The 26306-nt window shown below is 47.8% G+C and overlaps 1 protein-coding gene across 2 annotated transcripts; it reads left to right on the forward strand.

The window, feature by feature from the left end:
- Positions 1 to 3949: 3949 nt before the first annotated feature.
- CYTH2 (cytohesin 2) lies at positions 3950 to 25978 on the forward strand. 2 transcript variants are annotated; one of them, XM_081167144.1, is made up of 12 exons: positions 3950 to 4402; positions 9787 to 9934; positions 11616 to 11682; positions 12539 to 12657; positions 12900 to 12980; positions 14491 to 14603; positions 15426 to 15574; positions 15919 to 16031; positions 21625 to 21703; positions 22449 to 22520; positions 23073 to 23227; positions 25745 to 25978. In XM_081167144.1, coding segments are annotated over exons 1-12 (1185 nt in total). In that variant the 5' UTR covers positions 3950 to 4401; the 3' UTR covers positions 25833 to 25978. The 2 variants fall into 2 exon arrangements, with proteins under 2 accessions (XP_081023270.1, XP_081023269.1); XM_081167143.1 differs by having other exon boundaries at positions 3952 to 4465; positions 15919 to 16030; positions 21627 to 21703.
- The last annotated feature ends 328 nt before the right edge of the window (positions 25979 to 26306 follow it).

Raw genomic sequence — 26306 nt, forward strand, 5'->3', positions numbered from 1 at the left:
GCATGGACTACATTATTAGGGATACATACCCCTATTTTCTGGACACTGTCTGCCCCGATAAATCATGGTCCCTGCATTGTTCCTACTTTTGCCCTTTGAGGATGCCTTGTTAAAACATTGTTAATGGGAGTTGCTAGATCTGCCCATTCGTCAGGTTTCTGCATGTGCATGGGCAATAAGGCACCATATTGGGTACAGAGAGTGTCATTTCCCACACAGGGAAATCACATTTGGAACCACTGATAACAGATTTTTGGGCAACTGTGTTTTTCCAACATATGTTTAACCAAAGCAGAAAACACCAAATAAGTCTGCACTCCTATAGAGTGCAGTCCCACTGAACATAGGAGTAAGTCCCACTGAACTTAAGGGAATTTACTTCTGAGATTTCATTTATTATTTTCAAACAGGATAGAACAGGACTATTGGAGAACAAATCTATACACTTGGCAGAGCAAAGTGTTCAACGAGGGGAAGGGCCATTGCTCACTGGTAGGGTACCTGCTTCTATGCAGAAAGTCCCAGCTTTAATCCTCAGCATCTCCAAGTAGGATTAGGAATGTCTTCTGTTTGAAACTCTGGAGTGTCTCAGTCAATCAGTTTGATCTAGGTGGACCAATGATCTGACTCAGTAAAAGGCAGCTTCTTATGTTCCTATCGGAATAATAGGAGTGTTGAGGCAGGACTCAGAGATCATAGAATCATAGAATCATAGAGTTGGAATAGACCACAAGGGCCATCAAGTCCAACCCCCTGCCAAGCAGGAAACACCATCAGAGCACTCCTGACATATGGTTGTCAAGCCTCTGCTTAAAGACCTCCAAAGTAGGAGACTCCACCACACTCCTGGGCAGCAAATTCCACTGTCGAACAGCTCTTACTGTCAGGAAGTTCTTCCTAATGTTTAGGTGGAATCTTCTTTCTTGTAGTTTGGATCCATTGCTCTGTGTCCGCTTCTCTGGAGCAGCAGAAAACAACCTTTCTCCCTCCTCTATATGACATCCTTTTATATATTTGAACATGGCTATCATATCACCCCTTAACCTCCTCTTCTCCAGGCTAAACATGCCCAGCTCCCTTAGCCGTTCCTCATAAGGCATCGTTTCCAGGCCTTTGACCATTTTGGTTGCCCTCCTCTGGACATGTTCCAGTTTGTCAGTGTCCTTCTTGAACTGTGGTGCCCAGAACTGGACACAGTACTCCAGGTGAGGTCTGACCAGAGCAGAATACAGTGGCACTATTACTTCCCTTGATCTAGATGCTATACTCCTATTGATGCAGCCCAGAATTGCATTGGCTTTTTTAGCTGCCGCATCACACTGTTGGCTCATGTCAAGTTTGTGGTCAACCAAGACTACTAGAGCCTTTTCACATGTACTGCTCTCAAGCCAGGTGTCACCCATCTTGTATTTGTGCCTCTCATTTTTTTTGCCCAAGTGCAATACTTTACATTTCTCCCTGTTAAAGTTCATCTTGTTTGTTTTGGCCCAGTTATCTAATCTGTCAAGGTCATTTTGAAGTGTGATCCTGTCCTCTGGGGTGTTAGCCACCCCTCCCAGTTTGGTGTCATCTGCAAATTTGATCAGGATGCTCTTGAGTCCATCATCCAAGTCGTTGATAAAGATGTTGAATAAGACTGGGCCCAAGACAGAACCCTGTGGCCCCCCACTAGTCACAGGGTTCTGTCTTGGGCCCGGTCTTATTCAACATCTTGAATAACATCTTATTCAAGATCTTTGGTATGAAAATAGGGGAGACAACTGTGTGTATATTTTTACACATTCGCATATTAGTAATGTAAGTGTGCTAATTTAGAATCACGCTGTACATATATATATATCTCACTCTCCACCACCACCCCCATTAAGTTTTGAGAGCAAGGAAGAAGGGAGCTGGAATATGAAGAAAGACAACGCTAGCACACTTGCCTACAATGCTAACAATATTTTTGAAGGTATTCACAAATCTGGGAGAGATCATATCAGAAATACATTTGTCCACGGTAAACAGGGATACTTAGTTGGGGGAGTGTATGCCCTCATACAAAAATGAAAAACCATTAGAGTTATGAGATCGTAATTATGGTGCTAGTGGTGAAATCATTTTCCAAATTATTATTTGGGAGAGAACGTTGCTTCCACAAATATATGCAAACAAATTTCTCCCTCAGTGCCCAGCTTTATCAGATATTATAAGATTCTATCTACAAAGAGTAATTTTCTTGTAAGAGGTGATGGAAAATTTGGCTTTAACTGTAAATCTTATGGGGAGTGGCACCTATTAAATCAGTGACACTTTAATATACAGTTAACATGTTGTAACTTAAAGCCAGATTAATGTCATCTTGAACCAGGCAAACACCATTTTTATTTTTATTTTTTTGTTGCCATCATGCAAGTTTTAAGAGGAACCAAGAAAGAACAGAGAAGTGTGTAAATGAAAGATATAGACATGCGCAAGGGCTTGACATTTAGATGTATAAACAGGAAAGTGCCTAGATAGTTCTAGTGTGGAAACATCTGTATTTGCAGTTAGGGTGAGCTGTTACACCATACCAATGGGTGCTTTGCACATCTAGTCTGTATTGCTATATAAACTGTGTGTGAACGAAGACTGAGGTTCTAGCCTCTGATAGTTTTCTTGATTGTTCTACACATGTAAGAAATAAAACTTTGCTTCTTGGAGAATTTTCAAGTGTCACTTGTCATTGCTGGTGAGTAAAAGGGACTTGGCTGTACAATGGGCCTCAAGAGTTTTCCCACATCACCAGCAACTGAGGATATTGACTTCGTGCCTCTGATGCAGTGGGTTGTGTGGTCCACAAAAGCTCATGCCTAAATATGTGTCTTAGTCTTTAAGGTACAGCACGACTTTTTGTATTTTTAATATTCATAAAGAGGCCTGCTTTACCCAACTGAATTACTAGGTGAGGCTGCTGGGGTCTATGGCAACCGCCTAGGCCCCTCTTGGCAACAGAGTGTTCCCTTTCTAGTCCGCTCTGTTGGCCATGCCTCAGACAGAGCCTTCTATCACTCTCTTATTGGCTTCTTTGCACATCACTCGTCGTGACTGACAATAAAGCAACGAGGGCGGGACACCAAAGGTATCTTTTGGAGTGCATAGACTTGTGCCGAATAGACTTCCAAACGGATATCGGATTTCCGGGTTTAAAACTGGAATAATATTCTTCCTGCCCTCGGGCAGAAGTGAGAGCTGCCAAGAGGAAACAAACGGAGAAATCGAGGATACTCGCATACTAGGCGTGTCCTCCTACCGGGGGGGATGTCGTGCTCTTCTTTTTTAACCCTGATCGTTGGCAGGGTGGGTGTGGGTAGGGATTTTACACAAAGCCGCAGCACTGCTTCATGGAAGACAGTGGGGCGTCGTTGCAGTTATGCAACCGAGAACTGGATTTTGGCAGGAAGGCTTAAGGGGGAATTCGACGACCGAGTGTTTTGCATGGGGAATTTGGGGCTGCAAATCCAAACCACCCCGGCCTATAACCATAGCTGTCAACTTTCCCCTTTTTTTGCGAGAAATTCCCTTATTCCAGCGCCGTTTCCCGCTGCTATCCCGTACTGTTAGATATCCCGTAGACTGTCCCCGGGACAGGTGAGGCTGCTGATCCCTTATTTTCGAGGCTGCTGATCCCTTATTTTCAAATCTGAAAGTTGACAGCTATGCTTATAATATGAACAATAGGCTACATTGCAGGGCTGTCGTAAACTGCCCCCCGCGCGGCCACCTATACATAATCAAACCAACCAGCGATGTGGGAATGGGCTGTACTTGCGCCGCTGCCAAGTGTGGATTTTGTGTTTCAAAACGTTTAAAAGCTACACACGCGTTATCTTTATCGCGTGAAATAAGGCCTGAGATATAAAGGGCACGACGGACTCCTCTCTCTGGGGCTGCCTTTTGTTTGGCTGCATAATCAACGGCTCACGAAAAGGCTCGCGTTCTTCGTGGTTTCCCACGGATGGAAACAGCGTGGAAAGGAACCAGGAAGCGCCCTCTCAGCCATCGTGAGTTATCACTCTGATTTCTAGGTAAGCGTATAGGGTGGGATAGCTGAAAGTCTATAGCGTCGACTGCATATCCACAGAACGATATCAGGCGGGCTGTTAAGAGAAGTCCCAGATTTCATTGAATAGCTCCCCTGTCAATATCATCAGGGAGGTGCCTATTGGTTGAAATGGACGTACATCCCAATTCTGAGAAAAAGCACGCCATGTCTATTGGCTCCCTCTCCGAGCTCTCAAGTGGCGTTCCGCGGGGTCTCTCTTTTCCTATTGGCTACGCCCTTCGCACGGGGCGGAACGTTCCTTTCAGTGCAGGACCAGGCTGCTGCGGGAGGAAGGCGCAGCCGTTGGGAGCCCCGAAGAAAGGAGACACGGAGAAAGTGAGGAGCTCTCATTTCTCCCCTTTAGGGGCACTCTGGCCACCATGGAGGACGGCATCTATGGTAGGGACCCCTGAGACCCGGCCACGGGGAAGCTTAAAGAAGGGCGAGGCAGGCGGAAGGGAGCATTGTGAGACCGTCCAGTAACTACAATGGGAAAAGCGGGTAGGCGGGCCGAGCCATTCTGAGCGAGAAGACTAGGGGGCGGGGCCGATCCCTTACAAAGAGGGGTGGGGCTGGGCTGAACCATACCAGTGACAGGGGGAGATGTGCGAGTGGGCCATCTCATTTTATTTAAGGGGGAGACATGAAAATTGTATGGATCTGGTGACGTGAGCCATACCCGATGTACACCATTCGATTGTCAGGGCGGAGGTGTTTTTTTTAAGGCTGTACCATTGTAGTGGTGGGGGGGGAATTGGGATGTACCATTGCTGTGAGCAGCTGGGAGTACCTATTACAATGAAAGGAGGGGGCGTGTGGGTCGTACCACTTGGCTGAGTGGGGGGAGGGTGGCGTTAACCGGCAGAGCCATTTCAGTTGGCGGAGGAGGGAAGACTAAAAAGTAAAGTTACAATAATTTAAATAATGGTCTGTACCATTTCTCTCTTGGGGAGGAGGGGTGTCTGTGTTCCGGGGCTAAACATTCTGCGGGGGTGGAGGAATATTTGGAAAATGAGTCAGAGGGGATCTTATCTCTTGGAGGGGCTGCCTTTTATTTGCAGTGCACAGGAAGGTCAAGCATCATTATTACTAAGAACAATAGATTGATTCTTTATTTTTTATTTTTTTGAAGTTGCTTTGTGAGCCCAGTGTTGGATGACAGCTCAATGTGAGCACAATTAATTAATTATTAGTGCCGCTGATTAATTGCGCTCAGGAGTTTATGTAAGTGCTTCAGAACTTGTGTCACCTCAGGTTCCCCTGCAGTGCATTTCTTCCCTCATCCCCAGCAGCTCCTGAGAGATAAGGAACATATCCTTTTAATTAAAATGACTTTAATTTAAAATTCGAAGCACAGTTTGCAAACACAGAGGAAAAGAGTGGGGAAAGCTTAGTTTTACTGCATTTAAGAATAAGAACAACCCGATCTCAAAAGGCTATCTGTGGCATACACACCCCTATTCTGCAAGAGCTGCTGTGCCAAGTGTAGCTCCCTTGCTCTGAAGGTCCTCACCAAGGCCACATCCCCACCACACATTTATGATTTATGATGCCACTTTAAACAGTCATGGCCTCCTGCAAGGAATCTTGGGATGTGCAGTTTGCTGATGTGATGGGAGTTGTTAAGGAATCTCCCATAATCCCCTCACAAAGCAACAGTTCCCTGCAACTCATTCCCTCTTCACAGGGACCTCTGGTCATTGTCACTCAGCGAGGGGAATATGGAGATCCCTGGACAACTCTCAGCAACCCTTAACCAACTACACTTCCCAGGGTTGTTTGCGGGAGGCCATGGCTGTTTAAAGTAGTATCACGTTGCTTTACATGTGTGGGGTGAATGTGACCCAAGTTAAGTGAGACTACTCAGGAGAGCCCATCTCCCTGGTGATGGTGCCCTGGTTGTGGGGTAGCCTCTACAGAGAAGCCCGCCTGACACCTTCCTTATGGTTTCTTCAGAACTAGATGAGGGACCTTTTATCCTCCCAGACTTTTTAAACCTGCGGTCTTACTTTATCCCACTGCTTTCACGGTGTGTCGTACCTCAGCTTTGCTTTTAGGTCTTTCTCTGCTGGAAAGGTTTACGCTGCAGCTGTTTTTTATGATAGTTTCATTTTTATATTTGTGAGATACCCAGAGAACTACGTTATTGGGCAGCCAAAATAAATAAGTAAATGTTTCAAAGGAAGCCATCTTGGAGGAAGCAGCTCATGCAAAGCTTATTTATTTATTTAATATCCTATCTTCCTGTCAAAGGGCTTGAGGGAGCCTACCTAGTTCTCTTTCACATGCACCTATTTTCACCTTTGTAGGTAGGTTAGGCTGAGAGATAGTAAGTGGCCCAAAGACTTTTTTTTTTTTATAAAATTTTTATTGGGTTTTCCGCTTTTATAAAGACAATACAGACACAAAAATAACACAAGACACAAACATGTATAAATTCAGCAGATCCTCTTCTCATAACCTTGTTCCCTGACTTCCCCCCACCCCCCCCTCGTGCATCCCAATTCCCAGGATTATATCAGCAAGTTGGTATTTCTCCTCTTAACCATCTTATTCATTTTGTTACCTCTTTTCTAATAAAAAAATTGATTTTCCTAAGTTGGACTTAAGTTCTCTTCCATCGATTTTTCATTTTGTCTTGATTAAAAGTCATATTAACCAAACCTGAAAGTCTTAAGAGTTTTTAAGAATCTCCTCTTCCCTCCCTCCCATCCCCGGTTTTTGTCCCTTCCCAATAAAAATCCAAAGTCAAGATTCTCAGCCTGGGTTCCTCACGTCCGAGGCTTTCAAGTCCCTTTCAGTCCCTCTCCGCCGGTCTTGTTGGTAGTCCTTTATGTCAGTCGTCGAGTCTGGAAAAAGATCTTTCACCATCAAAACATATTCTCTTTCCACAAGGAGATTTGAAAGCAACTGCTGGAGTATTTCCACAAAGCCTGTATCCTCAAAGTCAAAGTCCAAACGGAGGCCCCAATCATATTTCTTTATTTTAAGTTCCTGTATTCCATATTGTCCCAGAACCTCCTCCTTCTTCTTCTGCATCTTTCGCAGACTTGTGGTAGATGTGTTCCCAGAGTCTCCTTGCTTGTGTTCCACAGATGTCAGCTTTTGGTTGTTGCTTCCCAAGGTTACTTTCTCTTTTTCTTGTTTAGTCTCTTCCACCTCTGTAGACATTGTTTCCCATTCAGCTGTGGATTCTTTCTCATTCAGGTCCTCAATACAAACAGCAGAGTTGCCTGTTCCCAAGGTCATAATGTTAAGTTGTTTATTCATGGCTAAGCTCTGCTCTTGTAAGATTCCCACCAATTGAAACATCCTTTCGATTTCCACTAGTAACTTTCCATCCACAGCCATTGTATCCATTGTAGTTTCACAGAATTCCCCCTAGGGGGAATCTGGTTACTTATTAGTCTTTTCTCCAACAGTCCTTTAGCTTGTTGTTGTTACTTTGTTTCCAACAATTTTAGCTCAATTATAACTCGTCTTAATCCAGAGGGATCTTAAATAGTGATTTTTCCGCTTTACACTGCCCGTTTGACAGCTTTGACAGCTGTCAAACTCCGCAGCTCTTACACAGGCACAAAGGCAGGACGTTCCCGAGCCCGGGAGGGGGGGTTGTTCAAAACATAAAGAGGGTCTCCAAAACTCCACTCTCCAGCACAAAATTTCCTTTAACTAAATCTTGAAAGTTAGTGTCCTTTTTAACTCACCCCACCAAGGGTAGGCTCTCCAGCTTAGCTCTTATGTCGTTGCTTAGATCGTCTGCAGGGGGGGGGGGTGCGGACTTCCTTTTAGCACACCCCCCGGTCGTCTCCAATTCAGGGTAAAATTTTTAAAGTCCCAATCCGTCTTACTCACGGGTAATTCTTTCAGTCCAAATTTTCAAGGAAGAAAGTCAGCGCTCTCTGGTCATGGCTCGCGGCTTCGCTCCACCGAGGTAGCGGTCGACTCTCAGTGCCACGCCACCCCCGTATCCTCTCCGCAGCCTTTAAAAAGGCTCTTCGTGGATCAGGGGGGGCGCTTAAGGCACCCGCCGAGTCTTCAGTCCGCAGGCTTCCGCGCCTGCGGTTTTTAAGGGTCCCCGCGTCGCCGGCGCGGCAAAGACCCGTCCTCAGTAGAGCCGATTCCCTCCGCAGCTCGGAGGGAATCCGCCATTTCCAGATCGCGTCAACCCGGAAGTCGTCAGTAAGTGGCCCAAAGTCACCCAGGGAGTGATCTAGATCTCTTAGACCTAGTGTGGTGCGTTAACCGCAACACCATTCTGTCTCATCTGAGGACAGGTAATTTTGCCACATCTGGGTATTGGGAGTGTTTGGATGATCCAGTCACACCCAACTCTGAGACCGGGAAGAGTTACTAACTTCTTTCCCTGATTACCCCTAGAGGCTGATTAGGAAGGAGACAGGCCCAGAGTGGTGAATCATGCACTGGCCAGCCCCTTTTGTGGTTTGATACTTTAGACCTACAGGCAGCAACAGGCCTTGCAACTATCTTGTGTGCAACTATCTATCCTCATATTGAAGACTGGAGGCTGAGGGAGATTCACAAGTCTGTCTCTTGATTGCTACACCCCATTATAAAACTGGAAGCACCATCACCCTCTACATCCAGATGTTTGCAGCCACTAACTCAGATCACACTTTGCTCCTCAGTCCTCATTGAATGGGGATCATTAGTAATGTGATGGGGGTGGTAATAAGTTAATTGAATGTGTGTTCTCTAGTCTAGTGTACAAGCTTTGTCCGATCCAGATAAAACTCTTTGAGGTTTAGGATTATTAGATCCATACATCTCTTCCTACTGAAGTAATCCCAAAGAATTTTACAGCCAAAGTAAAAAATACAATGATAAAATTGCATCGTTATTTTAAAAAGATGTAACAGTAAAATATATTGTTGGTGCTGTCCGCTGCCTGGTGCTGAAACAACACATTTGCCTGGTGCTGAAACAATAACAAGGTTGGCTCCAGGCAGGTCTCCCTGGGGAGAGCTTTTCATAAATGGGGGGCTGCTGCAGAAAAGGCCCATTTTATTGTCACCATCCTCTAGACCTCCCCTGGAAGTGGCATGCAAAGAAGGGTCTGGGCAGGTTCAAATGGGGAAAAGCCATCCTTTGGACTGAGAATCCTATCTGGAAGGCTGCAGTCCTGTCTGGAAGTTAACTTACCAGTGAACTCACTGGCACTTCCGAGTAAGATTTATTTATGTGCTGCTTATATGTCAAAGGGGTTTCTGTAGGATAGGATTGTACAGTAGACATAGAAATGGAAATCCCACATGCTCCAGCTTTTCCCATTCACTCTGCTTCAGGGGCAGTTCTTCCTTTTTGACCAATCCCAGGAACCATCTAAAGTATTAGTTACCCCTAACCTGCCACATGGAACCCCCCTTTCTATGCTTTTTCTATTTCTTTACCATACTTAATCTGCCTCCGACCCTATCCAGGCATTCTGATCCCTCCCACAATGAGGGATAGCGGGGGGGGGGGAATACACTGACTCTGCACCCCATCACCCTCTGCAAGTTGGAGAGAACAGTGGGGAACCTTTCTCGACTAGCATAGTCTCCCTGCTTGATTTATAACACTGGTCTTCCAAGCTGACTCTGTGCCCATTGTATCCTCTGACTTGGTGCCCACCTCCAGGCTGCAGCTTCCATTGCTACCAGCAGGGTGTGTGATCAAAATGGCTAGAATATTACACTCCTTCCCATGTTCTCTCCCAGTGCCTCCAGACCTGACGCCAGAGGAGAGGCTAGAGTTGGACAACATCCGCCGGCGGAAGCAGGAGCTCCTGGTGGAAATCCAGCGGCTGCGAGATGAGCTCAGCGAAGCCATGAATGAGGTGGAGGGGCTGGAAGCCAATGAGGGAAGGTGAGGGATTCCCTTCTTTTACAGGGGGCAGCTTGCTGGTACAGCATCTCACTTTGGTGCTAAAGGTCCCTTGCCCCCAGTGTCTCCAGATAGGGCTGGGAAAGACTCGCTGCCTGAAGCCCTGGAGAGCTGCTGCCAGTCAGTGTAGACAGTACTGAGCAAAAGGGATCAATGGTCTGGCTGTATGAAGCAGTCTCCTGTGTACTTGGACATGGCCCTGCCTTGGCCACTGGTCAGAGATTCCTTAACAATATGCGTGGGGAACCTGCAGCACTCCAGCTCCTGCAGGACTACAACTTGCATCAATCCTGACCATCGGCAACACTGACTGAAGCTGATGGGAGTTGGAGTGCAATAACATCTGGAGGGCTGCAGTACAGAGTGTGGCCACTTCCAGAATGTTGTTTATATCATGGTGCCAGGACAAGCCTTTCTGGCAGCAACTAACCTCATTCCTGCAGCATCTGCATTCAAGCTCAGAATGTGCTAATCCCAATACCTCCTTGCCTGCCATTCTTTGATTGCCTGGGATTTTCTTGTAACATTTAATCCATTAATCAGTTAGATTACTCCATGTTGGAAAAAACAAACTGTCAGTTGACCAAAAGGATGTCCCTTAGGCATCGGGCAGCATGTATTTAAATGTGTGTGTGTGTGTACACACAAGAGGTTTTAAAAAAAACTGCTGATGGCAAGCAACCATCTTAAAAGAAAGCTTTCCTCTGCTCACACATACATCTTTGCCTCAGAAATAATTGTTTTCCCCATATGCAAATGTGATTAAAAGCTTAGTCAATTAATCAGCCAAAACTCAGGTGATTAATGGATTAAAATGACTTTGATTAGGTTGCAGCCCTAATTGAAACCAGGAGTGGAGAAGCCTCCAGGTGTGCAGAAGTACATTTACTGAGCCCCACAAACAGAAATGTATGTTTATATTATATTGAAAAGGGGTTCCTATTCATTCAAAACACTAGCCTCAATAAATACTTGTGTAGGAGGTTTCCCCTCTTCTTTTCCAACAGCTGCTAGAGACCATGTTAAATTGTCAGAGAAATATCCCAGAAAACCTTGGGCTACAATGCCCTTTCTATGCAAGGTACATGATGGGGGAAATGTAGCTCCTTGTAGAGTGCCCCATAGAACCTCATGGTGACCATGCTGTGAACACATCCTGATTCCCCCCGTGTCAATGCCAGCCTCGAGTTAGAACTTCCCTTCCCTGCTTAATGAGTAACAGAGGGTAAGCAAATGAGTTCTCTGGTTCCATTTTGCCATTTACAAGTGCTTGTGAACTTCGCCACTTTTACAAGGGCTTGTGAACTGCCAGGCAGGCGGTGTTGGAAGCCAGGCACTGCCGTAATGGATCTTTGGTTGGCTGTGGCACAAGGCTGTTCTTATCACTTTATTTCATTTTTCGAGAGAACGTTCAGTGTCTGCTAGTGTGCCTGTCATGGTAAAGAGTGTCACCTCTGATAATCCATCGTTTAGAGCCAGGTTGGATGCTTAGGGGTAAGCATGTGACACAGTCCTTCTGAGACTGGCAGTACCAATTTTGGAGCACAGGTGGGAAGTAGCATGTACATTTCCCCAGAGTTTCCATTTGCTCCTAGAGGTTTGCCGCCCCTTTGTTCTTTCAAGGGCCAAAGGTCTGATGGGTACGCTTCCTTGTCTTGTACAGTAAAACGCTTCAGAGAAACCGGAAGATGGGGATGGGCCGCAAGAAATTCAACATGGATCCCAAAAAAGTAGGTGGCGTGGGTGTGGGTGTGTGCATGCAGTGACTGTTTCTGGTACCAAATATATGTAGCACCTTCAGCCATCCACCTGGAACAGGTGGAATACAGTTCCCCTCCCCCCTCCAAGCTGTGGTGATAATTATTGTTCTCATGCAGCAGTTGGATTCTGACATTGATCAGGCATTACAGTTGCATAGAGTCACCTCAGGAAATGACGAATCATAAATGGCATGTGATTGGCAGGTGGGTGGGTGGGGGCTAATCTCTCAGGAACTGCATGATAAGTGAGGGAAGGGCTAGAGTCACAAGTGGGATGGAATCCCTTCTGCCACTACTTCTACTATCTTTCTGCCGCCGCCTCCCTTTCTTTCCCCCTCTCCTAGCCTTTCCTCCCTCCTCAGTGGATTGACAGGAAATGGACACTTGACAGAGGTCAGAACTGACTACTTTTGAAATTAGGCCAAGGGGTGCAGGTTGTCTGCTTCTGTTCTGGGGTTTGTGGCATAGGAAACATGTGGCCCTTTGTATGTTGCTGAACTAAAGCTCCCATCATCCCTAGCCCTTGGCCGTGCTTGCAGGGACTGATGGGAGTTGGAGTCCAGCAGCATCTGGAAGGCCAACTGTTCCCACCCCTGTGAAAAGGTAGCAGAAACTTCTTTTCTTTTTGCTGGACAGGAGAATCGTGAATCCTGAGTTTTCTGCAATTGCCTCAGAATTGCAATTTAGTGGGTTAGGGAGCCAGTCCTCCCAGGTACTCTCTGGGAAGTATCTCTGTGACTTAAATGTTTTGTTAGGTTGGGGGCATGCTTGAGCTCTGGGTCCTACGGTTCTCAGCTTCTCTGTTGTTGTTGTTGTTGTTTTGCAGGGAATCCAGTTCCTGGTGGAAAATGAACTGCTGCGCTCCACCCCCGAGGACATTGCCCGCTTCCTCTACAAAGGGGAAGGGCTCAACAAGACGGCCATTGGCGACTACCTGGGCGAGCGGTGAGAAGGGTCGGGGAATATGGGAGGAATAGCCTCAAAGAAGTGACCATTTATAACCCACCGTGGTGGTGGAGCTTTGGAGTCTCCAGGACCTGGGAAAGGATCATAGGGATGGGGTGAGAAGTAGCTTCGCCTAGCAGAGGGAGTGTAGTCAGCAGGAGAGAATCAAGGGTGTGGGCCTTGCTGAGTGAGGGGGTTCAAAGGGGAGGTCTTAACTGTAGCTCTCTCCACCTTTTATTCAGGGAGGAGTTTAATATCGCAGTACTCCACGCCTTTGTCGATTTGCATGAATTTACTGACCTCAACCTTGTGCAGGCACTCAGGTGAGTCTGGGAATCCTCAGCCCTCCTCTAGAATAGAGAGCCCTGGCCTGCTGGAATAGGTCTCCCAGCCTTTTAGCTGCAGGTTCTCGCCTTCTCCCTTCCTGTGCTGGGTGGGGGGGAGGCGGGAATGGCACCAGCAAAGTGGCGTTTTCCTCAGCCAGTGATGGGCACTCTTGGCTCTTTTCCTCTGCCTCAAAAATACATCCCAGTCTTGAAGTGTAACGGTTGCCTTCCCACAGACGCACCACATGCCACAAGCAAAGAAGGCATGGTGGCGTCCTTGTCATAGCTGTCAACTTTCCCCTTTTCTTGCGAGGAATCCTATTCAGAATAAGGGAATTCCCCTTAAAAAAAGGGAAACATTGACAGCTATGGTCCTTGTATGCTCAGGCTTTGTACACACCATACATTTAAAGCACATGACTTCCCTCAAGAATTCTTGGGGACTGTAGCTTACCCCTCACAGAGCTACGATTCCAGGCACCCTTAACAAACTACAGTTCCCAGCATTCCTTTTTTTTAAATGATATTTATTAAAATTTCAGAAACAAAAAATTACATAGTTAAAAATAAAAAAGACAAGGGAAAATATAGAAAGAAAGAAAACAGACAAAATATAGGGGGGAAAGTTAGGAAAAAAACCACTTAAAAACAGATTAATCCTTCCGTATCTTACATTTCATTTCCTTGCTTCCCTGACCTCCTCTCACCTCCCTTTTTTGTATTCCAGTTCAATTGGTTAATTCAGCAATTCCTTTCCCTCTTTGTTTTTGTCTTAGTCCTTTAACTTAATATTTTATAGCTTTAGATTCTCACCTATTAACCGGCCATTTTTTCATACACCTTTATGACATTGCTGCTAGAACCACTTAATTTCATTCTAACATCATTCTAACAGTTCCCAGCATTCCTTGAGGGAAGTCGTGTGCTTTAAATGCATGCTGGGTGTGCAGCCTTATCTATGAGAGAGAAACCTGTCCAGTCACATGTCCCTCCTGTTCTCCTTAAGCACAGCTTTTTTATACCCAGTACACAGAATTCTGTCAGCTGCATGTGCATAGTTCTTGTGTAAATGCGACTATATCGGGCACCTTTCCTGGAATGCTGCTTCACCACAGGAAAGCAGCAAATGAAAGGCACCATAAGGAGGTTTTCAGGCATTTCTTTTCAACAATGTTTCCCTCCACACACACACAAATCAGAGTAATAGAGCTAGAAAGGGGCTAGAAAGTCGTCAGTTACAACACTGTCCTGGAGGTCCGTTCTGTTATATTTGCATTAACTTGCATGGCCAGAATTACAAATACTACATAAAGAGAATAAGGCTAGGCACAGTATTTACGGAATAGGCATAGAAGCATAAAATTGTAGAGTTGGAAGGGACCACAAGGGTTGTCTAGTCTGACCTCCTGCAATGCAGGAATCTCTTTTGCCCAATGTGGGGCTCAAACCCACAACCTTGAAATCATTCTTTTGTCTGTTCATCGTCTTCCCTCTAAACCCCATCTAGGCAATTCCTGTGGAGTTTCCGACTGCCAGGAGAAGCCCAGAAAATTGACCGTATGATGGAGGCCTTTGCCCAGCGGTATTGCCTGTGCAACCCGGGAGTCTTTCAGTCCACAGGTACTGGGTTTTCCGGAAAAGGGAATGCGACTCTTATCTGATGCTGGGAATTGTGGGGCTCCTGTGTTCTCCAGGATGGAAAATAAATCCAGTTCTGTCGATCACATTCAGGCCATCCTATCTTGGTTTAATACGACAAGAGAGAAACGAGCCTCCTTTACCTACCTGCCTGCTGCGGCTATGCTCCTCTCTTTGCAAAAGCTGGGAAACAAACCAAACCAAAGGCAAACAAATCCAAACGAAGGAAACTCTGGCTGAGGGCGGAAGTAGAACCATCTGCAATTGCACTGCCTCCTCTGTATTTTGTAGGATCAGCACAGAAATCAGTCAGAAAACTGTTAGAGCTGCAGAGCAGTCAGCTTTAATTGACACCACTCACAAATATTTCATAGAATTAAAGCTTTTATTACTGCAAAGTCAGAGAGTCTTGGCAGACTACTTAAAATATTTTTCTGCTGGTGGTAGCAATTGTAACGAGATGTTCTAGATGCCGCACAGTTTTCAATTCTTATTGCTTCATTTATTTCGTATTGTATTTTATCATCTTCTATTTTGCTCAGATTGATGAAATGCGGTATACAAGAAATGAAGGAAGCCACAAACATACAATTAAAAATCAGTAGAAATAGTTGTCTGCGCTGATTTATTTATCTATATATTTTTCCGCTTCAACCTAAATCAGCAGGGCCTTGGCGGGGGAGCAAGGCAGCCTGGCAGCTAGCCCCCCCTTCCCCGCCATAAAGCAGAATTAGCTGCACAAGATGGACGTGCCGAGGCAGGTACTGAGTTCTTTTCCTCTGTTCCTTCCCCTCCCTGCCGCAGATACCTGCTACGTCCTCTCCTTCGCAGTGATCATGCTCAACACCAGCCTCCACAATCCCAACGTCCGCGACAAGCCCACCGTCGAGAGGTTCATCACCATGAACCGCGGCATCAACGACGGAGGGGACCTCCCTGAGGAGCTGCTGCGGGTGAGAGGCCTGCCGGAGGGGAAGGGGAGGCCTGGGGGGGGGGTTTCAATGGGCCTGCTGCTTTGTTCTTTGGGCATTTTTCTGGGAGAGGGGGAGGCCGTCGTAGTCGTCTTCACCGCTCAGGAATCCTCTGCCGGCTCGTGAGAAGCTTTGACCTCCTTGATTTCAAAAAAATGCCCTTCGTCCTGAGCACTTTTTCTATCTGGTGTTTTGTCTTCTCTGCTGTATCTTTGGTGGTCTCAGTGCTGTACTGAAAACACGAGCACACACACCCTTTCTCTCTGCCTTGGGAAGGGCTGTATCCTGCCTGTAACTCCTCCCCTTCCTCCCCTTCCCTTCCCCAGAATCTGTACGACAGCATCCGCAACGAGCCCTTCAAGATCCCCGAGGACGATGGGAACGACCTGACCCACACGTTCTTTAACCCTGACCGCGAGGGCTGGCTCCTCAAGCTGGGTGAGAGGTGGCCCCCACCCCCCACACTTCCCTTTAAATACTGTGGTCTCTTTCCTCCCCCCTTCCGTTCCCCGCTGCCCTTCCCCTTGCCCTCCCCCTACCACCACCGCTACCCGCTCCCCCCGCGATCTTTGCACGTCTCTGCGCTCTCCTCTCTTCCCCCCCACCCGCCTGTTGTGTCATTTAAAGCATGACCTCTCTCTTCATCAGATCAAAGGGATCCTCCTGAAATCCACCCCAATAGCCCTTCCCCCACCCACCAGCAAATACATAACAACCCGTTTGGACCCACTGCTCATCGGATTGCAAGGATCGGGCAGAAACCGGGATCCTCCCTCCTCTTCCCTTCCCCCTCCCCAGCTCCTCATTGAGGTGGATCTCCTCTGAAGGATGATGAGAGGGGTCTGCTGGGATTTCGGAATCCCTCTAAAAGTAGGGAGAAGTCAGCTACTGAAATGTCTCTTAAAGCTCCTTTCTGGCGTCTTAATATTTTGCCAGTGGCTGTGGATAAGTTTTCAAGCCAACCTGAAGCGCTTGAAAGTGGCCTTCTTAAACAAACAAAAAACCCACCACCACTATGGGATTTATAGAACGCTGAAGCCAAAATCTGGTCCCATATTCAGTGTCTGATGTTCATCTGCTCCTTAATCATAATAAGTTCCCAGAATCGAGTTAGGGGTTACTAGTGAAATTCCCACCGGAATAACTTCTGCCAGAAAACAATCACATCTCTGTAGTCCCAAGACACACTGTTTGCTTGGGCAGCTTCCCAAGTACTGAGCTGTCTGTGGGTGAGGTGTTCCCAAAACGCTGATGCCATTGCAGAGCTTGAATTGTAGAACATGGGTGTCGCTGTCCAAGCAGCCCTGTAATAGATGCGCAGCCACAAATGGGCAAGGATTTTGTTTCAGAGCAGCAGACGGTGGCCAGATGGGTCAGAAACGGGGTTCTTTATCTAAGGGGGGGAAAGGAACTTATGCCGTATCCTCACACCAGAAACAAGTAACTCAGATGAAAGATTCCAAGGCCAGGGCCTTATACGGCCCGGTGAGGCTGCAATTGGTCCTTGAGATGATTTAAGTGTCCAGAATAGGCTGTTACTGCTGTCCAGAAGCATAATGTGGCAGCTTTGCAGTGGCAAGGCATAGGAGGCGAGTTATTGGGTCCTGACTTGTGGAAGCCCTTATTCAAGACCTCCATCCGCTGTCCTCCACAGGGGGATTGGCGTGAGGGTGGCCGTGCTTGACCCTGCTCTTCTAAACGTAGAGCAGCTTCAGTGAGGGCAGACCTTCCACCTCAGCCACCACCTGCTCAGAGTAGAGGGCAACATGGAAGCCAAGTTTCATTACCACGACATCCTCCTTTCTGCCCTTGATGGAGGGGGCGGTGTCCCCAGCACAATACAGTTGCCCATTGGCTGCCCTTGGCTTGAAGGCCAGCCAATCAAGAGCAAAGAGGAGAAGTGTTAGGACGCTGAATCAGCACGGCTTCAAGATGGAGGCATCTGAAGAAAGCAGTGTTATTTTTTGGAACCCCCTCGCTCCCCACACAAAAGTGGGGACCATAATGTAAACACCTTTTTTTTAAAAAAGGAGGAGGAAGTGGACTTAGAACCTCAATCCCTGGCCTGGTTAAGATGTCGAGATCCACCACAGCTTTTCCACAGCTCCCTGTGGAGGCTGATATTTTGGAAAACCATTCCTACAATCGCTTAATGCCAACCTCATCTACACTTTTAGCAGTAGGGTTTCTTGTGACGTGCCAGAGTTTAGGGGTCTACGTTATTTAGCCAAGTGGTGCCCATCACCTTACATCCACCCCAATAAAATTTTAAACCCTTCCTCCCTGTGCCTGCCCCTCCCACCCCACTCCTGATGCCCCCAAATGCCTGTGTCTGTGTCGGAGGATTTTTGATTTGACCATGTACTTCTACCTTATGTTGATGTAACTTGTTCTCCTTTCTCTCTTTCTCTCTCCTTCTCTTCCTCTCTCTCTTGCTCTCTCTCTCTCTTTCTCACCCCCATTCTCTCTATCCTGACTCCCCGGTCCCCACCTCTCTTTCTCCCCTCTTTCCCCACCACTGCTGCCCTGACCCCCCTCTCTCCTCCACCGTCCCACGGCGCGGACTACATTTGTTCCACTGTCTGAATTCTGCCCCCCAACCCAGGAGGTAGGTGAGAAGAGGGGGGCATTTTTGCTTTGCCGCCGAGAGCTGGTTTGCCTGGTGCTCTTTGGAGGGGAGGGGGGGCGGGGTTGGAAATGAATTGTGCTGGGTGCTCAGGGACAGATTCAGTGGGCTAGGAGTGGAAGACTAAATATGGAACTTGGGTTCCTTTGTTGACTGGAAGGGGTACACATCTTCATGCATTCATCTTCAGCCAGTCGATCAGGAGGACCCACAAATGGGTCACACCATGACCTATAGCGGGTTTCAGTAGTAGCATCCTGACAGAGAGAAAATCAGAGAGGCGGTGACCAGATGCAGTGGAGGACAGGTATACCATACCTTTTAATACGGTGTTTCTCAAACTTGGGTCCCCGGCTGTTGATGGACTACAATGCCCATCATCCCTGGCTACTGGTTCTGCTAGCTAGCGATGATGGAAGTTGTAGTCCAACAGCAGCCAGGGACTTAAGTTTGAGAAACACCGTTAGCTGAGGATCTTAGGTAATAAATTGGAAATAAAGCTGCCAGTATCATAGAATCATAGAGTTGGAATAGACCACAAGGGCCATCGAGTCCAACCCCCTGCCAAGCAGGAAACACCATCAGAGCACTCCTGACATATGGATGTCAAGCCTCTGCTTAAAGTCCTCCAAAGAAGGAGACTCCACCACACTCCTTGGCAGCAAATTCCACTGTCAAACAGCTCTTACTGTCAGGAAGTTCTTCCTAATGTTTAGGTGGAATCTTCTTTCTTGTAGTTTGGATCCATTGCTCCGTGTCCGCTTCTCTGGAGCAGCAGAAAACAACCTTTCCCCCTCCTCTATGTGACATCCTTTTATATACTGTATTTGAACATGGCTATCATATCATCCCTTAACCTCCTCTTCTCCAGGCTAAACATGCCCAGCTCCCTTAGCCGTTCCTCATAAGGCATCGTTTCCAGGCCTTTGACCATTTTGGTTGCCCTCCTCTGGGCACGTTCCAATTTGTCAGTGTCCTTCTTGAACTGTGGTGCCCAGAACTGGGCACTATATCATAAAGGCTTCATATAAATCTGTGCTTCGGCTGCCCTTGGAAGGCTGGGTGGAATTCAAGTCGCTGCACCTCAGAAAGTATATTATGGTGCTGGAAAAGGGCAGCTCTAATTTTCAAGTACTATTGTGCTCATGTCCTGCCTGTGGAAACAGAATGCTGGGCTATCCCAAAGGCCCCGCTAGCCCAACCTCCTGGCCTGATACCAGCAGAACTGTTGTTATGTACTTACTTGTTGCAGAAGATGACTGAGTGCAACCTGCATGTCAGCATCGCCCTAGAGCCAGTGCGCCAACTGGACTCATGCACCTCAACCCCGACTGGGCTAGGCGAGCTGGGTAGCACCGCCAGAGACCTCCTTTCTCACAGGAACAGGTCACAGTGCTGTGGACTCACAGCTTAGAGCTGAGAGCACCGGATTCACTGTCTCAATAATACAGTCGTTGCGCAGCAGAGTTTTGCAGAGTCTTGCAGAGTATAAACCACTCGGAGAGCAGCTCTGTAGAATATCTTCCTTTTATTCTATAACTACAACTATGATACAAAACTATATACAGAGCTGAATATTCTAAGCATAAATCAATGCTACACTGAGAGTCTGCAGCTGCTCTTAGCAGCAATCTTATCTCTAGGATCTCCAACACACTCACTCTCTCCGATACACTGACTGACTGACTCTCTCTCACACACACAGAGATGTTGCTGGGCAGAATAAGTATATAGGCAGGACACGCCACCTGCTCTCTGTGGAGAGTCAGCAGAGACCATCAGGAGATGGTCAGGAGATTCTTGGGTATGGGAGGGGTGAAATCTCCTCACTGCAGGCACAGAAGCAAAACACCCACAGCAAGAGCTGGAGAGGGCTGTGGCTTTCAAGCCCTGCTCAAGGGCTCCCCAGAGGCATTTGAATGGCCGTGGTGGAAAAGCAGGATGCAGGGTCAGATGGGCTCCAATAGCACTCTTCTGAGGGTTCCTAAGAGGGAAGGAATATCTGCAGCCCATAGCCTAACCCGTGAAGGCGTGGGAGAAAGCAAGGGAAATTGAGAAATTTCACACACACACACACAGTTTTTCAGAAACAAATAAGGGTGGGGAAATGGAATGGCAATTTGTCCAGGCCTTCACATCCCTAGCTGAAATACCCTCTTCGTAACTGTTAAAAGCAGAGGAGCCCTCCCCACTCTTGCATCTGGTCACCCTAGAGAGAAGCAGGAAAGTGGGAGGTGTTTATTATAAAGAAAAAGAAGAAAAGAACGGAGAGTGGGTCCCATGTTAACAGGGGGTCCTGAATCTGAAAGACAGAGGACTACTGTCTTAATGGGTAAGATGGGAGGAGCAGAATGAAGGGAAGTGTGTGTTTGTTTTGGGTCGAAATGGGGAGCTTAAAAGAGGATGAACTGCATTTTTTCCAAAATCAGCATCCCCCAAGGGCTGAAACATTTGCCCAGTGGCATATATGAGACACCTCCAACTAGATGTGCAGACATGCAGGCATATTCACCTTGCCTGAAGCCAGGAGTGTCTGTTGGCTTTGTGGAAGCATCTGGGAGTAAGAATTTGGGGATAAGTCTGAGCTTTGTAGAAGTAGTTGGCCTTCAAGCCTGTAGCAACCGCTTGCCTTGCATGCTGAAACTGGTGGCGGTTCCCTGGAGGTCCATGTCATCGGGAGTCCTTTTACTGAATATGTGAAGTGGTGTTTATTCAGGAAAACCCAGTTCATCAGCAAAATCTGCCTCCCATAGAGGTTGAAAATGCATTGGAAGCATCCTAAGCTGGCAAGTCCTCTTCCGGAAGAACCTTGCCTAGAGGCAAAAATGCCTTTTTCAAATTACAGCTCTGTTTTCTTTTTGAATGGGGTGGGAGGGGTCACCACAAGGCTAGTCCTGCCCCCCCCCCAGTTGCAGAACAGCAGGACATAACTTGCTGGGAGGCTGCCTTAGAGGATGCTGAACGAGGCACAAGCCCTCCTCCGCTGGTCACTTTCGTCTCAAAGTAGCCTGCTGGGCTACCCAGTGCTTGCAAAGCAAAACCCACACAAGAACGAAAGAGAGAATATATCCCACAGACTCCTATTCTACAGGAACGTCCTCCCACACTTGCAGTTGTGCTTTGTGGTTACTTTGAGTGTTTGCTGCCAGTTTTCTTCTTCCCGCCCTGGGGTGCCATTTTCAGATTCCCCTTTGTCGTTTGCCTCCCCTCGTCAGCTTTTTGTTTGTTTATTTTGTTTCCTTTTCTTTTCACACTTCTGCTGAATCTTTTTCGTTGCGTCCGCTCTGTCCGTAAGCATGGCTTCCCGCCGCCCCCGTGGCTCCATGGGTGGGAAAGGGTTAAGTGGCGGAAAGAAACTGCATCAATGCGAGCACAAATCCCTCCCCCTCCCTCCTCTTTTGCTTTCAGGAGGGCGAGTGAAGACGTGGAAGAGACGCTGGTTCATCTTGACTGACAACTGCCTCTATTACTTTGAATACACAACAGTTAGTATGGTTTCTCTCCCCGCCTGCTCCCATCCCATGCTCCCACCCTTAACCAGCAACCTGGCACCCAAGAGCCCCAGCCCAGGGCGGTATCTGCCGCCCAAGGATGCCAAACGGCCAGGGTCGGGAGGAGCAGCGACCGAGGGCCCTGGAGGAAGCTGCCTTATACTGAATCAGACCTTGTGGTCCACCTAGTTCACTGTTGTCTACAGTGATTGGCAGGGGCTCTCCGGGGTCTCAGATAGGGGACATTCCCAGCCCTGCCCTGGAGATAACCAGGGAATGAACCTAAGGCCTTCTGCCTGCAAAGCTGATAAATGGCTGAACTTTGGCCATTCCTAAACCCAGAGCATGGGAGCTCCTCCAGAGTTCTTTGCTTGGGGCAAAGAGGGCAGGACACGGGGAATAGTCCTACAAGTTCAGCCCTGTCTGGGTCAACAGAAACAGCAGCAAACACACCACCCTTCACACACACACTCCCAAAAAAGTTTGGCCACAAATAAAAGAATGGGAGTTCCATCTGGCATGCCAAGACCAAGTGCTACTGTGTTGAAGAAGGTGCCAGCCCTGCTTGTTTGCAGCAGTGGCAAAGGGCTGAAGCTGGAGGAGCCCTGAGGTCTGAGCTGCACCCTTCCCCCAAGTCTTCTTGGATCAGGCCCTTGTCCTCCTCTCCATTCCCTTCCGAGCTCAGGTTTCAGACACCTTCCATTTCAGCTCCATCTCTCTCTCTTTAATCCGCTAACAGGACAAGGAACCAAGAGGAATTATCCCTCTGGAGAACCTGAGCATTCGGGAAGTGGAAGACCCTCGGAAACCAGTGAGTTAGCACTGCCGTGTGCTGTTTTTGCATCTTGGTTGTGGTCTTTATTGGATGCCCCATGAAAATCAGCATAACTACTGGGTTGCAGCATTGCGATTGTTATTCATTCCTCTTCTGTGTGTGTGTGTGTGTGTGTGTGTATCACTCAAGTTCCAGTTATTTAAGAATCCTATGTGGTTTTCATTATTATTTTTTAACTCATTAATTTAACGATGTTACCAAATTGCTGCTTTAACTTTTCCTTTGTTTGGTGGGGGAGGAACTTCCATTCCGCCCTTCTGCTGTCACAGAAAATGGTGAGGAGCTCTTAATAGTAACAGCAGCAGTTTTTGAAAACACAAAACGTTAATCCCATGACGTTTTCCTGCCCACTTGCTGGTTGCGAGATCCCGTGTGGCCAGCCTCCCCACCTGCCTTCTTCCTCCTGTGTCCTGCCCAGCCCTCTTTCTGAACCACTGGAGAGGCGCAGGGGGTGAGGCTGCTCAGAGACACCTGCCATTCTCAGGAATTTCTCTCTCTCTCTCTCTCCTCCCTTTTCTTTGTTATTAGAATTGCTTTGAGCTCTACATTCCCAACAACAAGGGCCAGCTTATCAAAGCCTGCAAGACGGAGGCAGACGGGCGCGTGGTTGAGGGGAACCACATGGTCTATCGCATTTCGGCGCCAACGCAGGAGGAGAAGGACGAATGGATCAAATCCATCAAGTGAGGATAGGGCACCATTCCATTCGGGGGTGGGGGGGTCCTGGGAATCCTACCCCCATCAACAGCATTTTCTTCCTCCATCTCTAGCCAAGGAATGGAGAACCTGTGCTCCTCTAGAGGTTGCTGGACATGCAACTACCATCACTCCTGGTCACTGGCTGTGCTGGCTGGGGCTGATGAGAGCTGATCATCCAGAGATACCTGGAGGGGGCCATAGGTTCTGCAGCCCTTCTTAAAGCCTTAGATACCACACTCACTTCCCAGAGAATTTGACACACCTCATTCAGATTTCTAGGCCTCACTTATCCTAGGGCATCTCTCTTTAGGCTCCAGCAGGCCCATCCTTAACCTCAACCTGAAATATACCTTGATCTTTTAATTCAGCCTTTTGGAGAGCTGCTTTAATTTAAAAATACATTGGGGGACCATTTCCCCCCCATTTTTTTCTTTTTCTTTTTTTACTGTTTGTTTTTATTCCTTTATTTATTAGACTCATCTCTCGCCCTTCATAAGATCCCAGGGCAGTTCACAAGGTAAAAATATAAGGTAAAAGTACAAATAAATAGTTGAAACAAAAACAACTCAACAATACCCCCCCTCCCAAATAAGCGTATTTAAAAGACTATAAATATCAATCAGCCAAAGGCCTGGTTGAAGAGGAACGTTTTTGCCGGGTGCCTAAAGATATATAATGAAGTGCCAGGCGAACCTCCCTGGTGTTTATATGCTGCTGCAACCCACCTTAGATCAGGCTGCAACATGGGTCCCAAGGCATTTGAATATATGTCTTCCTTGTCCAGTTTTTGGCTTTCCAGCCTTTTCAGGGCACATCTGGCATTGTGGACATGCTGGTTTACGAGATGCCTTTTCCCTAAGAAAGCCTGGGATATGATGCTCAGGGGAGGCAAAGCTGCTGCAGATCTTACATTCCCAGCGAGTGGAGGCAAGCTGCCTTACCCTGAACCAGACCATGGGTCTATCTAGCTCTGTATTGCCTGCACTGACTGGCAGCGGCTCTCCAGGGTTTCAGGCAGGGAGTCTCTCCTAGCCCTGTCTGGAGTTGCCAGGAATTGAACCCAACACCTTCTGCGTGCAAAGCAGAGGCTCTGCCACTGAGCTGCGGCCCTTCTGCAAAGATTCCTAGGAGTTGATGGGCAGGGAGAGAGAAGGCCATCGCAGCTGAGCAAGTTAGAACTGGTACATTTCGGGAAGATCCTGGAGCTACGAACCGAGAGCTTCTCCCAAGGCTGGCACATTCATTTAAATTTCCTTTGCTCATTTCCCCCCAGCCATTGAGATCGAGAATCAGACAAAGCTTTTAAATGATGGTTAAACTATTTTTTTTCTCAGATGAAAATGAAATTAAAGCATCTCCCTCAGAAATCTGACCTGCAGCAGCGTTGCAGGAAAACTTGGGGTTGATCGGATGAGAATTAAGTAGATTTGTCAGTTTGAGAAGAGTTGTGTTAAGAGTGTAGCCGTGACACCTCCTTTCTTAAGAGGGTGGGTGGTGTAACAGCCGCAGTCAGAGCGTGATGCGGCTGCGGAGCTTAGGTGTGATGCATTTGCTGTTTTGGAAAAAGCAACACAGACAGTGAGTCACCCATTCTAACCCTTACTTGGAAAACCCCCAACTTCACAGGCTCCCTTTCTCATTACACTAAAGATTTCTCAAAATGTTTCTCTTTTGCTCTGACCACAACAAACATAATTTCACCCTCTCTCTTTTTTTCCCTTCCCCCGCCCCAGCTTTCTACTCCTTTTAAGTTACGTAATAAGAGTAGTAAAGAAGCATTTGCTTAAGTCAGTCTCACATTACTAGCTGTAGACCACTGACCTGGAGCAGATACAGTGACTCTCTGGCCCTCCAGAAGTTGCTGAACTACTGTTCCCATCAGCCACAGCAAGTAGGGCCAGTGGCCAGCATTGATGGAGTTGCAATTTCAGCAACATCTAGAGAGTCAAAGGTTCGTCAGGCCTAGCCTAGGAATCCTGGCTCTTCCTCTGTTGAATCACAGTCCTCTCCCAAGAAGGGAATAGACCAGAAGTCTTGCATCCTAGCTGTGGCAGGGACCATTCCTACCATCAGGAGCAGGTGTGCAGTTTCCTGCTTCTCGCTGCTTTCCTCTGATTTCCTCTTCATCCCATCTCCTACACTTCAGGCAGTCTGTGTCTCCCCCACCCCACCCCCCTCTTAAGTGTTTATCATGCTTACCTTGTCAAAGATCCATATGTTACCTGATTTTGTTCCTTATGGGCTGCATGGAATGCAAGCAAGGAGAGAGACAGGTTGCTGGCAGCAGACCAAGGTTGGGACAGTGCTTGGTTCTTTCTGACGAACCAGACTCCACCAATCCCAGAACTCCTTGACCCATCCAAAACCCGGTGTGCTGTGCCACACCAGCTGGGACAGAGCAATGCCAGAGGCTTTCCCCCCAGGCACACACATCCCTCATGACCTGGCAACTCCCTGATTGGTGGCTGACCTCTCCCCATTCCTCCCTTTGCCCCTCCCAGGGCTGCTGTGAGCGTGGATCCGTTTTACGAGATGCTGGCCGCCCGCAAGAAACGGATCTCGGTGAAGCAGAAGCAGGAGCAGGCATGAAGCGGGGGTCCTGCTGCCCCTCCTTCTCCCTCCCTGCGCTCTACCTTCCTGCATCCCCTCTAGGACCTGCCGACAAACCCACCTGCGTTGAGCTCCATGAAACCAACCAGCCAATCCCCTGCCCCCTTATCCTTTGGATCGTTGGACCACCACGCAACTCTGCCAGCCCGATGGCATGCCAGCACACCCAGCGCCCTCTGCCCGCCTTCCCCTAGTTCACGTCTCCAGAGCTTCCACTTGGCCTTTTGGGATTTGCCTACGGGGGCATGAACTTCGTCTGCGCCAGGGACTCTGCAAGAGTCTGAAGTGGGCCTTCCTGTTTTGGGGGGGCAGCTTCTCCCTCTCTGAGCGGTTTCTTGTCTTATGCCCCCCAGCAGACTCTGGCAGATGCCTTTGAAGCCCCCTCTGCAGCTTGACCTCACCTGGACTTAAGAGGGCGACACGCTGGGACTACATTAAGGGAAGGTTTCCCAC

Source organism: Podarcis bocagei, assembly GCF_964188305.1.
Source record: "Podarcis bocagei genome assembly, chromosome: 13".
Classification (NCBI taxonomy): domain Eukaryota; kingdom Metazoa; phylum Chordata; class Lepidosauria; order Squamata; family Lacertidae; genus Podarcis; species Podarcis bocagei.

What these genes read in the sequence shown, in the direction of transcription:
- CYTH2 (XM_081167143.1), top strand. An exon ending in TCAACATGGATCCCAAAAAA is followed by an intron (nt 11,683 to 12,538) that starts GTAGGTGGCGTG and finishes GTTGTTTTGCAG; the next exon opens with GGAATCCAGTTCCTGGTGGA. An exon ending in TCCCTGAGGAGCTGCTGCGG is followed by an intron (nt 15,575 to 15,918) that starts GTGAGAGGCCTG and finishes TCCCTTCCCCAG; the next exon opens with AATCTGTACGACAGCATCCG.